At 42.1% G+C, this 12,751-nt stretch overlaps 1 protein-coding gene across 3 annotated transcripts in view; it reads left to right on the top strand.

The window, feature by feature from the left end:
• LOC139164353 (complement factor H-like) overlaps window positions 1-4,883 on the top strand; it is a 54,678-nt gene extending 49,795 nt beyond the window's left edge. For all 3 annotated transcript variants that reach the window (XM_070746368.1, XM_070746366.1, XM_070746367.1), the window contains 2 exons: window positions 129-299; window positions 4,585-4,883. In XM_070746368.1, the coding sequence (XP_070602469.1) occupies window positions 129-299; window positions 4,585-4,598 (185 nt within the window). In that variant the 3' untranslated portion in view covers window positions 4,599-4,883. The remainder of the gene's footprint in view (window positions 1-128; window positions 300-4,584) is intronic.
• The last annotated feature ends 7,868 nt before the right edge of the window (window positions 4,884-12,751 follow it).

The raw sequence follows: 12,751 nt of genomic DNA, 5'->3' as shown, positions 1-12,751 counted from the left end.
AGAGAGTAGACAAGAGATTTGACATAAAGCCTCCTAAGAAAATATGTAGGTTTTATCTTCTTTGGGTGAAGAGATAATTTTCAACTCTAATCCTAATCACATTTTAATTATAAGATGTTTTGTTAAAGGAAACTGTCCTCCACCACCTCAACTTCCCAATGCCATCAATATAATAGAGATGAGAGTCTATGGGAGTGGAGAAGAAATTAGCCTCGAGTGTCAAGAACATTTCCTTCTTCGTGGCCCACAAAAAATAAAGTGTGAAGATGGAAAATGGCAAACCCCCCCACGCTGTCTTGGTTTGTATGCTCAGTTTTGCCTTTATTTTAAAGAAACTGGACATTACAGATAAAGTGTAAGAAGCAAAAAGTTCGGGAGAACATTCAGAGCATGGCTTATGTAATTCTTCACAGCCATTTATCCACAGTGGCCTCTGTATATGTGTGTGCAGTATTCCAAGCGACAAATCAGGTTCTTTGCACATTGTAGATGCTGCCTTCTTCTCTCCCTGAGAGTCAGACCAGGGTTGGTACATGGATGCTAAAACTATTTCTCTGTGTTTCTGCTTTGACCTGTCTATTTATAAGGTGGCAAGCTGGGTGAGATCATCCAAAGGCATGAGGTGAGTTGTCATCAGTATGCTAATGATACTCAGCTATACATCTCCACCCCGCATCAACTCAGTGAAACAGTGGAAGTGATTGGCTGAGACTGGAAGCTGTTAGGTTATGGATGGGTGTTAACAGGCTCAAAGTCAATCCTGGCAAGACGGTGTGGCTGTGGGTTCTGCCTCCCAAGGACACCTCCATCTGTCCATCCATTACTCTGGGTGGGAATTTTTTACCCCCTCAGAGAGCAACTTGGGCATCCTCTTTGATCATCAGCTGACATTGGATCATCATCTTTTGGTTGTGGCGAGGGGACCTTTTGCCTAGGTTCGCCTGGTGCACCAATTGCAGCCCTATCTGGACAGGGAGTCTCTACTCACAGTCACTCATGCCTTTATCACCTCGAGGTTACTGCGATGCTGTCTACATGGGGCTACCTTTGAAGAATGTTCAGAAACTTCAAATTGTCCAGAATGCAGCCTCACAAGCAGTTATGGGTATACAGTGATCCCTCGAGTTTCGCGATCTCGATCTTCGCGAAATGCTATATCGCGATTTTTAAAAAAATATTAATTAAAAAAAAAACACTTCCGGGTTTGGCTTCGGGAGTCAGCTGGGAAGCGGCGCGGCTGTTTTAAAAGGTCGCAGCCGGCCTGGGGGGGCTTCCCAGCACCCCCCCAAACCCCCAACCTGGGTCTTCCCGGCCGCCCACGCAAAGGGGAAACCCCGGCTCCTCGCTGATGCCCGCCGCTCGCCTGCCCGCCAGCAAGAGGGGGAAGACCCAGGGAAGGTTCCTTCGGCCGCCCAGCAGCTAATCTGCTCGGTAGCGCAGCAGCAGCGAGGAGCCGAATCGGGGTTTCCCCTTTGCGTGGGCGGCGGGGAACACAAACTCCACCATCTACGCATGCGTGGCCATAGAAAAAAGGGCACGCATGCGCAGATGATCTTTTTACTTCCCCAACCCTACATCGCAAAAAATCGATTATCGCGATGGGTCTTGGAACGGAACCCTCGCGATAATAGAGGGATCACTGTACCCATATTTCTCTAGCACTCTGCGAACTGCGTTGGCTGCCTATTGATTTCTGGACACAATTCAAAGTGTTGGTTATGATCTATTAAGCCCTACATGGCATTGGACCAGATTACCTTCGGGACCGCCTTCTGCCGCATGAATCCCAGGAACCGGTTAGGTCCCACAGAGTTGATCTTCTCCAGGGTGGACCTAGCAGAAGAGCTTTCTCTGTGGGGGACCCAGTCCTCTGTAATCAGCTCCAACCAGAGATTTGCACTTCCCCCACCCTCCTTGCCTTCTGTAAAAGTTTAAAGACCTATCTGTGCCACGAGGCTCGGGGCCATTAGACCCTACCCCCCTGGCTGATGAGTGTAGAGTGTAGTAGGTGTGAACGGGAATGAATGATTTTAAATGTTATTAGAGTTTTTAATTTTTTTAGCTATATTAATTGGAGACCTCAGAGAGAGGCAGCATACAAATCAATTTAATAAGTAAGTAAATAAATAATAATAAAGGGGCTATATATGCTCTATATCAGAGGTGGGTTCCTCTTGGTTCACTTATGTTTAGGTTTCTGCCTACACCTGTACCCGTACATGTTTGAGAAACAAAATTAATAAAAAAATAAGAAAATGAATAAGTGACTGGTGGACTAAGAAAGAAGGTTCTGCCACTGTGATGTTTATCTATTGGTTTCTAGTTTTAGTCAATCTTTATTAATTTTAATGTTAATAATTTTTAATTGTTTTTTTTCTTCTATTCTTGGTTTTGTTGTGTTGCAAACCTACCATCACTTCAATAATGATATGGATAGGATAACATCCAATACAAGTACAGCAGAGTCTCGATTATCCGTCCTTCGGTCATCCAACATTCCGGATTATCTGACATCGCTGCTGCTTGGGGGCGTGGCTGTAGGCACTTCCGTGCCCTCAGACACGCCCCCAAACATGGCAGCCATGATGGGGAAGGATCACTGATTTATTTACATTTTGAGAGGACTGAACTCTATACATTAGTACAATGTTGTCACTGTAACATTACTGCAATAAAACTTCAATGCATTTCCAATTCATAGTGATTTCAAGGCTTTTCTTAGACCCTTCATTGTGCTCAGTGCAACCAATTTAATCAGAAAGCAATTAATTTTAGGCTGGGTCTAGTAGTCTCTTGCAGGCAATAGAAAATCATTCAGTGATAGATAATCAATCAGTCTGGTCCAATTTATTTCAGAGAGTCTTCTTGCTCAAACTATTTTTCCATTTCTTCTAAGCTTAGAAATATTTCATGGGATATCTTATTTTACATGTGATATTTAATGTATGATTACACAACCACGGTGGCACAATGGTTAGAATGCAATTTTGCCCGCTAACTCTGCATTTTCTCTGCCAGAAGTTTGAAGTTTATCATGCAGCTTGATCAATTGATAGGCAGAAAATGATTACTACTGTGTTCCCTACTGTTATTTTTCAACTTTAGAAAATATGATGTCATTATCTTCTTCTTCTTTTTTTAAATTTTTTTTTAAAAATATACTTTATTGGTTTATACAAAAAGGAGTAAAACAGGGGGAAAGGGGGATGGGAGTACAGAAAATAGAAGTGGGAGGGGAGTGGGGTAAACAGTATTGTTATATCACAGCTTCTATATATTATTGTATATTATTGTTAATTATACATATCTTTATTTTGGTTCAGATGGCTATCCAACTCTAAAGATAACAAAGCGAAAGATAACCAAAATCGCTTAATATAAGTCATTATCTTCTTAATACCTAAAGTCAGATCTGTATTTAAATGAATAGTAATTGCTTTTGGATAAACGTTATTTCCCCACAAGGCGTTCTTATTTTTATTACCTATCTTCCATTAATAACTGTCCAAACTCTGCACAAATCAATTGTGTACGGTAGAGTCTCAATTATCTGACATAAACAAGTGGGCTGATAGTCGGATAGCCGAAAATGTCAGATAATCCAGAGGGTCTAAGAAAAGCCTTCTAGACCCAGCCTAAGAATTAATTGCTTTCTGATTAAATTGGTTGCACTGAGCACAATTAAATTAATGAAAATAGCTCATTGAAGTTAAATTAGACTTTTCAGTCATTTCATTCTTAGGAGAGGGGGATCTCTTCAGTTTTGGAATCTGACAGGAGTCAGCATCAGATTAGAAGAGATGAAATGATGGGTGAAGTTTGTTTCTCCTTGTCCCTCATCCCATTCCCAATAGAACTTCTTTCCATTGCTCTGAATAGAAGGAATTTCATTTGGATCACAGGAATCTTATTGTATGATGGGGTTTGCATTTTAAATTGCAATTAATACAAGTTGTATTAATGAAATACAAATTTTGCAGAAATGTACAGGTAAATATCAAATATATATATAGTGGAGATTTTATTGGAAAATTATATAAATATAAGATGAATTATATTTTTCTTGATATTGCTGTGCTACAGTTCCCAGTATTCTTATATTGGCTGTGTTGTCTGAGAATACTGTGAGTTTGTTTATTCACTGCATTTGTGTTCCATCTTCCCTCAAGTGTATTCCCTGTGAGGATGAATTAAAGTTTGGTTACATCTAATTCCCCATTCCTATATTTAAAATGTTGGTGTTTTGAGTTCATTCTGACTGCCAGAGCTTATTTCCCAAAATATCAAGAATGCCTAATAAATTTTTAAAGTTTATTACATGTCATTCTGTCAAAAGTAATCTTAAAAACGATAGAAATTGCTCAGTGGTAAAATGGCCTAGAGTTCTTGAATAGTTTTAACCATTTGATTTTATCATAGTGACGCTGATATTCAGAATTGTCTTGCCCATGTTGTTTGACATCTCAAAAATTATTGCAGGCTGCTTTCTGTTGCAGATCATATGAATGAGTTTAAAAAATAATTTCATAAAAATGTACAGATGCAAATTTATTTCTCACTTCCTGTTCATGTTTTATTTTACAGATCTAACTAAATGAACAACAGGACATATACAGAACCCTTTAAACCAGAAGATGTACGTCTGACATCATATATCATTCTCTTTAATATAACCATGTGAAGCTGGATTGTGTACAATAGTAAACAGTGGATCCAAATGTGAAAGCCTACTTTGTAAAAGACAGATTTTACCAACTGAAATTATTGCGAAATATTTTTTTTTTAAAATTGTTACATGATGTTACCAAATCCCTTCTCATTTTTTATTACTATAGACTAACAAAGCTATGCTTCCTTTAATGAATAAAGTGAATAGAACTTCATATGGAATTTCATGTGTTCTTCTTGAATGTGATAGAGCTATTTGGTGGAAACTTATACAGAAGTATAAGATATTATCTCAATGACCTTTTCTAAACATTAATTGATTTGCTAGATTACCGTAGGTCAGCGGCTGATGCTGCTAATGTTATACAAGGAGCCCTCATTTAGCAGCCATACCCACACATAGGCAAAAAATCCCAAAATGTCCTGATACATCATGTGACCATAGAGTATGAAACCCATGCTTTCTAGCATCAGATGGAAATGATCCCATATGCCCAAATGAAGGGAAAGTTTTCTGGAACGTGACTCACAATGAAGCCAGATAAAAGGGCTGATCTTGTAGCCTTTAATCCTGCTCCCCACCCTTTGGAATATTCACTCTGATGTTGGGATAATTCACAAGAAGAGAATGTTTATAGTTGCGTTCATTTGAGGGGAAGAGAGTAAGCATGCACACCAAGGGAAGTATACATTGAAGGCCTGCATTCTTTACCTAGTGCAACTCATGAATCATTTCAAAGGCAAAGAGAAGCCTTTAGCTGAAACCTGATTAAGGTTTCAGTAGCAGTGCCAGGTGAATGGTTCCAATCAACTAAGACAACAAAACTGAACTAGTTAACATGGAGTTAGCACTTTTTGGGGAAGTGCTACACTGGGGAGAAAAGCAGCTCAGAAATAATAACTTGTTTAGTTATTTACTTGTGTAGTTAACTCAAGGACTCAAGACCCATCCCACCACTAAAAGGACCCAACAACAAAGAATACTATGATGAATCAACCAAAGCTAGCCTCTTCAACATATTCTTTGGCTCAGTCTTTGTTAACAGCAATGGTTCATCCCCAAAATTCACTAATCGCACCTCAAATACTCACAAGGATTTAACTTAAATAGACTTCACAGAAGACAGCGTTGGAAAAGCACTACATGACCTTAAACCTTCTCTATCGATTGGGCCTTATGGTCTATGTGCATACTTCTTAAAAAAGCTTTCCACAGCCATAGCTGAACCACTAAGCATAATCTTTGAAAAATCATTCAGGACCAGCTCACTACCAAAGCTATGGGTGCAAGCAACAGTCATTCCCATCTTCAAAAAAGGAGATCCTAGTCTAGTTGAAAACTACAGACCAATCTCACTATGCCGTGTTACATGCAAAGTCATGGAATCAATCATAAACCAATAAATTACCCTCCACCTAGAAGAAACTAACAACCTACTCTCTAACAAACAGTTCAGTTTCAGAAAAAAATTATCTTGCAACCTGCAACTCCTTCACTGCAAAAACATATGGAGCTGAGGTGGCGCAGTGGGTAGAGTGCAGTACTGCAGGCCACTAAAGCTGGCTGCTGAATCTGCAGGTCAGCAGTTCAAATCACATCACTGGCTCAAGGTTGACTCAGCCTTCCATCCTTCCGAAGTGGGTAAAGTGAGGACCCAGATTGTGGGGGCAATATGCTGGCTCTGTTAAAAAGTGCTATTGTTAACATGTTGTAAACCGCCCTGAGTCTAAGGAGAAGGGTGGCATAAAAATCAAATAAATGAATGAATGAATGAATGAACGAACGAATGAACGAACGAACAAACAAACAAACAAACAAACAAACAAACAAACAAATATGGACTACACATCTTGATCAGGGCAAATCAATAGATACAATTTACATTGACTTCTCTAAAGCCTTCGACTCAATGGTTCATGACAAACTACTTCTAAAACTCAAATCCTATGGCAGCATCTTAGGATCCCTCCATAGTTGGATAACTGTGTTCCTATAAAACAGACAACAAGTTGTCAAAATAGGGAGCACCATATCTAATCCCAGTTAAGAGAGGCACACCCCAAGGCAGCATATTTGGACCAACACTCTCCATACTCTATATAAATTACCTTTACAATCACATTGCAAGCAACTGCATTCTCTTCATCTGTTGCAGAAAAAACAAGCCTATAGGTTCAAAGAAATAGAGAGAGGTGGAGTAACTCAGGTTTATTGCATGCAAGGTTCAGAATTAAGACAAGAAAATCTGAAAATATATATATAGATAGATAGATAGATATTTTAGCCTTCAGATGTTTCACTTCCCAATTCCTGATGTGTGCATATTTCTAGAAGTCAGTTGCTCAACAAACAGATAAGGAAAAGAGGAAGTCGAGGAAAGTACAGACTATTAGAACAAACTAATAATAATTTATTAGATTTGTATGCCGCCCTGAGTCTTCGGAGAGGGGCGGCATACAAACCTAATAAATAATAATAATAACAACAATAATAATAATAATAATTATTATTATTATTATTATTATTATTATTATTATTATTAATATCAAAAACAATATCAATATCAACATCAACGTCAACGTCAAGGTTGATGTTGATTTACTAATGGTCCTAATCAGCAGTTCCACATTGCAAAAAGATCATAAATGCATAATATTAATATTAATTATTCATTTATGATCTTTTTGCAATGCGGAACTGCTGATTAGGACCATTAGTAAAACTTTAACATTATAAAGGCACTTAAGATGTATGGGATTGTTATAAGAACACTCCTAGGGTATATAGAAAAATGCATATCTTGGGGCGTCTTCCTCACGCTGATGATGTAAAGTTTTTCAACACCACCAATAACACAGTTACTCTCCAGAAAGACCTTGATGTTGTATCTGAATGGTCAAACATCTGGCAACTCCAAATCTCAACCAAAAAATGCTCTATCCTACACATTGGCAAAAGGATGCAGAACACCAAATACGAGCTGAATAAACAATACCTTACAGACAACCTTCACTCTGTAAAAGACATTGTAATACTCATCTCAAATGACCTAAGTGCCAAAGCCCACTGCAACAACATCGCCAAAAAGGCTTTAAGAGTTGTTAACTTAATCCTATGTAGCTTCTGCTCTGGTAATCTCACACTACTAACTAGAGCATACAAAACTTTCACCAGACCAATCCTTGAATACAGCTCATCTGTCTGGAACCCATACCGATTTCAGACATAATAACTCTAGAAAATTTCCAGAGATACTTTACCAGAAGAGCCCTCCACTCCTCCACTCGCAACAGACTACCCTATGCAGCTAGACTTACAATCCTAGGTTTATTAAGCTTAAAACTACATCACCTTAAACATGATCCAAGCATAGCCCATAAAATCATCTGCTATAACTTCCTTCATGTCAATGACTTCTTCAGCTTCAATCACAACAGCACACAAGCACACAACAGATGCAAACTTAAAGTAAACCGCTCTAAACTTGGCTGCAGGAAATACGACTTTAATAACTGAGTAGTTGATGCATGGAACTCACTACCAAACTCTGTAATATCATCACTTAACCCCCAAAACATTACCTTTAGACTATCCACTCCAGAATAATTTAAGAAAAAAACTGGATATCTACATACTCAAGATTTCTATAAATATTGATATCAATATAAAATAGATATGACATATCAAATTTTATTTATTTATCATTGAATTTCTACAATGCCCTTTTCACAGCCCTTTCACTCTGGGTGATTTACGATAAAATAAAAATACAGTTTTAAGACATGGAAGAATGAGAAAATGGTTTCCATTGCCAAGAATTTTTCATAAAAGTCATATATAATAATTTTCTTGTTAGCGACTACTACTGAAGACTTTGGAAAAGCTCAGAATTTCTCAACACTGGAATGAAAGTGGAGTTTTTTTCTTCTGAAGAAGTATTGGAAGGACTGCCTGAAAAGTCGCACTACTGCTTGATTTGTTTGCTATTACCTGTTCTGCCTGGCTCTATGGTATGAGTCTTCTGAAAATTCAAGGATATAAATTTCAGACACACACACTTGAAAATTCAAAAACAAAGTTCTTTATCACAAAATTCAAAAGAAACAAAGCACCCCTTTTGTATTGCAAAGAGCACTCATCCCAAAACAATGTTGTAGGCTGTACAATCCCCTTAATCAGTCCTTAAGTACTTAACTAGCAGCTGTGAAGAAACGTCACAGCCCTCCTTCTCCCACGAAGTGAGACACACACACTTTGCTTTGCTTGGGTTTCAAAGTCATGAAAAATCAACAAACAAAGTCTGGAAACAGCAAGGCACGGTCCTGAAGAAACAACAATCACATAATATTCCACAACGGACAAACTAGCACGCTGCTATTTATATCAGCAGCTCTAATTACTGGAGCCCCACCCAAACACAGGTGGCCTCTCTTATCTCCTGTAATATTTCCTCAATTGGTCTCTTCGATCCATAATTCTGCGCCTGCGTGTGTCTAACACTTTGTCATCCGAATCGACCGAAGATAATGGAGATTGGCTTCCTGGGCTGTGTGCCAAGCCCCCCCTCTTCCAAGTCACCCCCACCTTCTTCTTCGTCCGAGGAAACTACACTACCTGACTCTGTCGGCAACAAAACAGGCCTAGGACATGCATCCTCCTCCACATTCCCTGGGGCAGGAGCTGGGCCAGAGCCAACCACAATATTACCATTTCAACAAAAAGTTCACAATTTTTTATGAGCCAATGGTAATGGGAGCAGTTGCAAATCTTTTGAAGATTTAATTGATTTGGAATATAGGGGTACCTTTCTGATGTTCTAGTTATGTCCTCTGAATTCTGAATTGCCAATAAAATCAAGTGTTAAAAGAAATATGCAATTATTTTCAGTGTTGTTTTGGTAGAATGAAAAATGAAAATAGTCTATATTTCTATATTCTATGTTTCTATATTTAATGGTCTAAATAAATTTGTGGGAGGGGAGTTACGGTATGGTGAATTCCCTTTTTCAGGAATGAAGGACGTATCCACGACATGCCTATATCCTTCATAAGCCTGTGAGAATTATTTTTTGTAGAAATAAAACACTGATGGCTGGTTTAGTTCGTCTTCAATCAACAGACTTACAAGCTGATCTTCACTAATAACTTCTTTCCAGGTCTGAGCCATGAACATGCACATTCAATGTAATATAGATATTAACGCTGCAGAAAGTAGAAATTGGCACTATAAGGTGCCGGAAAGAGAGCTAGCAACCAAACCTCAGAGTGATAATGACAAAACGTTTACAAAGAATATAAATGCTTCCATTCCCCACCATTCGCTTAGAATTAAAGAAGCTTCTTGGATGTGGAGCAAAATGTTTTCAAGGGAAAGTCCAGTTGCCTTTTGGAAAAGCACTTTGGGACAACCATGATGACTGAGAATCCCTATACTGTAGATACTTTTCTCAAGCTACTTTCTGGGCCTGGTCTCAGGCTCCTCTTATTTGACTGCTGCCTTGGCCAGTTCCTCTGTTCTGTAAATACTGGGAAGGAGAAACACTGTTTACAATAAAGGGAAAAAATGATGAGATATTGTTGACTCAATTCAAACTACATTTAATAGATAATAAACATATTGTTATCTTCAGAAAGAATAGATAGAATTGGCAGAAAAGAATACTTCTTATACCAATCTAAGCAAGAAGGGAAAGGTAGATCTTGTATAATTCTGATAAGGAGGCAACATCTTTTTAAATTTCCTCTGTTCTTCTATTGCAGAAGAGACGGAGTAACGACTCGGACACCAGAGCTGGATTTAAACTTGGGTCATTTTTATTATAATAAATTTGCATAATTTATTAATTAAATTAGCATGAATTAGCATAAATTTGCATAAATCAACATATTCAACTATGACCCGGAAACAGTGGACCTGCAGGGTCAAACAAACACTTCCGGGGCGGAAATGACGTAAAAGGTCAACATTCCTGGGCAACTAAGGGCGTAGTCGATGCTGGTCCAGGTGAGGGACCTCTCCCTCACCTGAGACCCTGCCATGCACTCGCATGAGGGGGGTCCCGCCGGCTCACCCCTACCCTGGGACTTCAATAGCGGGACCCAAAGACAGGTTCCCCCCAAGTGCGCAGGTAGCACCCACCATGGGCTTGGAGAGAACCTGTCAATCATCCCCAAAGATGCCCAAGGGAGAACGCGCAGTTGCTGAACCACCACCCAGATTTCCGCCCCTAACCTGCCTACCCAAATGACCAGAGGTAAGCCAATCAACCTATTAAATGCAAGCACCCCCTAACCGCACATCCATCTCCCCAGTGTGGAATGGGCGAAAAAACAGCCCCGCCTAATGGGCGAGGCTGCAAAAAATTCCCATTCGGCCCCCGAAGGCGACCCACCAGGCACACTGCAAAATAGGGAAGGGCGGGTGGGTGTCTGCTCGTGAGCTGGGTCCGGGGCGAACAGGCCTGCTTCGAGGCCTGCTGCCCTTAAATAGGGCCAGCAAGCCCCGCCCGGACCCTACGTCATGCCCAGCCACGTGGGCAGGGCATTCCCGGCCGAAATCTCGCCTCGCGAGATTTCGGCCGAAAACATAATGGCGGCCGCCATGGAAGGGTCCGAGTCTGCCCGGCCCTTCCGCAAAAGCGCCGTGGGGCCGGTAAGTCAGCCGGCGATATTGCAGAAGAGACGGAGTAACGACTCGGACACCAGAGCTGGATTTAAACTTGGGTCATTTTTATTATAATAAATTTGCATAATTTATTAATTAAATTAGCATGAATTAGCATAAATTTGCATAAATCAACATATTCAACTATGACCCGGAAACAGTGGACCTGCAGGGTCAAACAAACACTTCCGGGGCGGAAATGACGTAAAAGGTCAACATTCCTGGGCAACTAAGGGCGTAGTCGATGCTGGTCCAGGTGAGGGACCTCTCCCTCACCTGAGACCCTGCCATGCACTCGCATGAGGGGGGTCCCGCCGGCTCACCCCTACCCTGGGACTTCAATAGCGGGACCCAAAGACAGGTTCCCCCCAAGTGCGCAGGTAGCACCCACCATGGGCTTGGAGAGAACCTGTCAATCATCCCCAAAGATGCCCAAGGGAGAACGCGCAGTTGCTGAACCACCACCCAGATTTCCGCCCCTAACCTGCCACGGAGCGGGGGTCAGATCTCTATCTTGGCCCCCCGACTCCCCCCTCTATCTGCGCCAGCTCACGCAGAGACCGCTGCAGGTCCTGTAAGAAAATGGCGTTCCCCTGCTCTGACAGGTGAACGCCATCGGCCCGGTAAAGCCACGGCCGATCTACGGTGATGAGGGGATGGGCCACTACAACCCCACCTAAATTCCCTGACTACCCTTCCCAGGGCCTTATTGCCTCTACACCTGACCCGGTGAATGGCCCTAAGGGAAAAGGCGACCCACAAAGATCCCCAGGGGATCGAAGACCGCACCACATACATGGCGGGCCACACAGCGTGAAGCCACCGCAGGCTCCCGCAAGCCTGGCGGGTCCCCAGCCGACCCCCAAGCCGTACCGGTCCTTGCCCCCAAGAGCAAGACCAGCGACCGGGGCGCAGCAATGGGATGCCGCCCTCCCCGAACAACTGGGCGTAGCCATATGACCACCCGCCCAGCACCGCCTGGGCGCAGCAATGGGATGCCGCCCTCCCAGCACACATCCAGGCACAGCAATGAAATGCCGCCCCTGGCACCAACTGGGCGCAGCAATGGGATGCCGCCCTCCCAGCACACATCCAGGCGCAGCAATGGAATGCTGCCCCGGCACCAACTGGGCGCAGCAATGGGATGCCGCCCTCCCAGCACTAACTGGGCGCAGCAAAGGGATGCCGCCCTCCCAGCACCACCTGGGCGCAGCAATGGGATGCCGCCCTCCCAGGACCAATCTGGGCGCAGCAACGGGATGCCGCCCTCCCAGCACCTCCTGGGCGCAGCAATGGGATGCCGCCCTCCCAGGACCAATCTGGGCGCAGCAATGGGATGCCGCCCTCCCAGCACCACCTGGGCGCAGCAATGGGATGCCGCCCTCCCAGGACCAATCTGGGCGCAGCAATGGGATGCCG

The sequence above is a fragment of the Erythrolamprus reginae genome, chromosome 3 (genome assembly GCF_031021105.1).
Source record: "Erythrolamprus reginae isolate rEryReg1 chromosome 3, rEryReg1.hap1, whole genome shotgun sequence".
NCBI classification, from domain to species: domain Eukaryota; kingdom Metazoa; phylum Chordata; class Lepidosauria; order Squamata; family Dipsadidae; genus Erythrolamprus; species Erythrolamprus reginae.
Note: the sequence above shows the minus strand (reverse complement) of the source record. Positions and strands in the feature narration are given on the sequence as shown.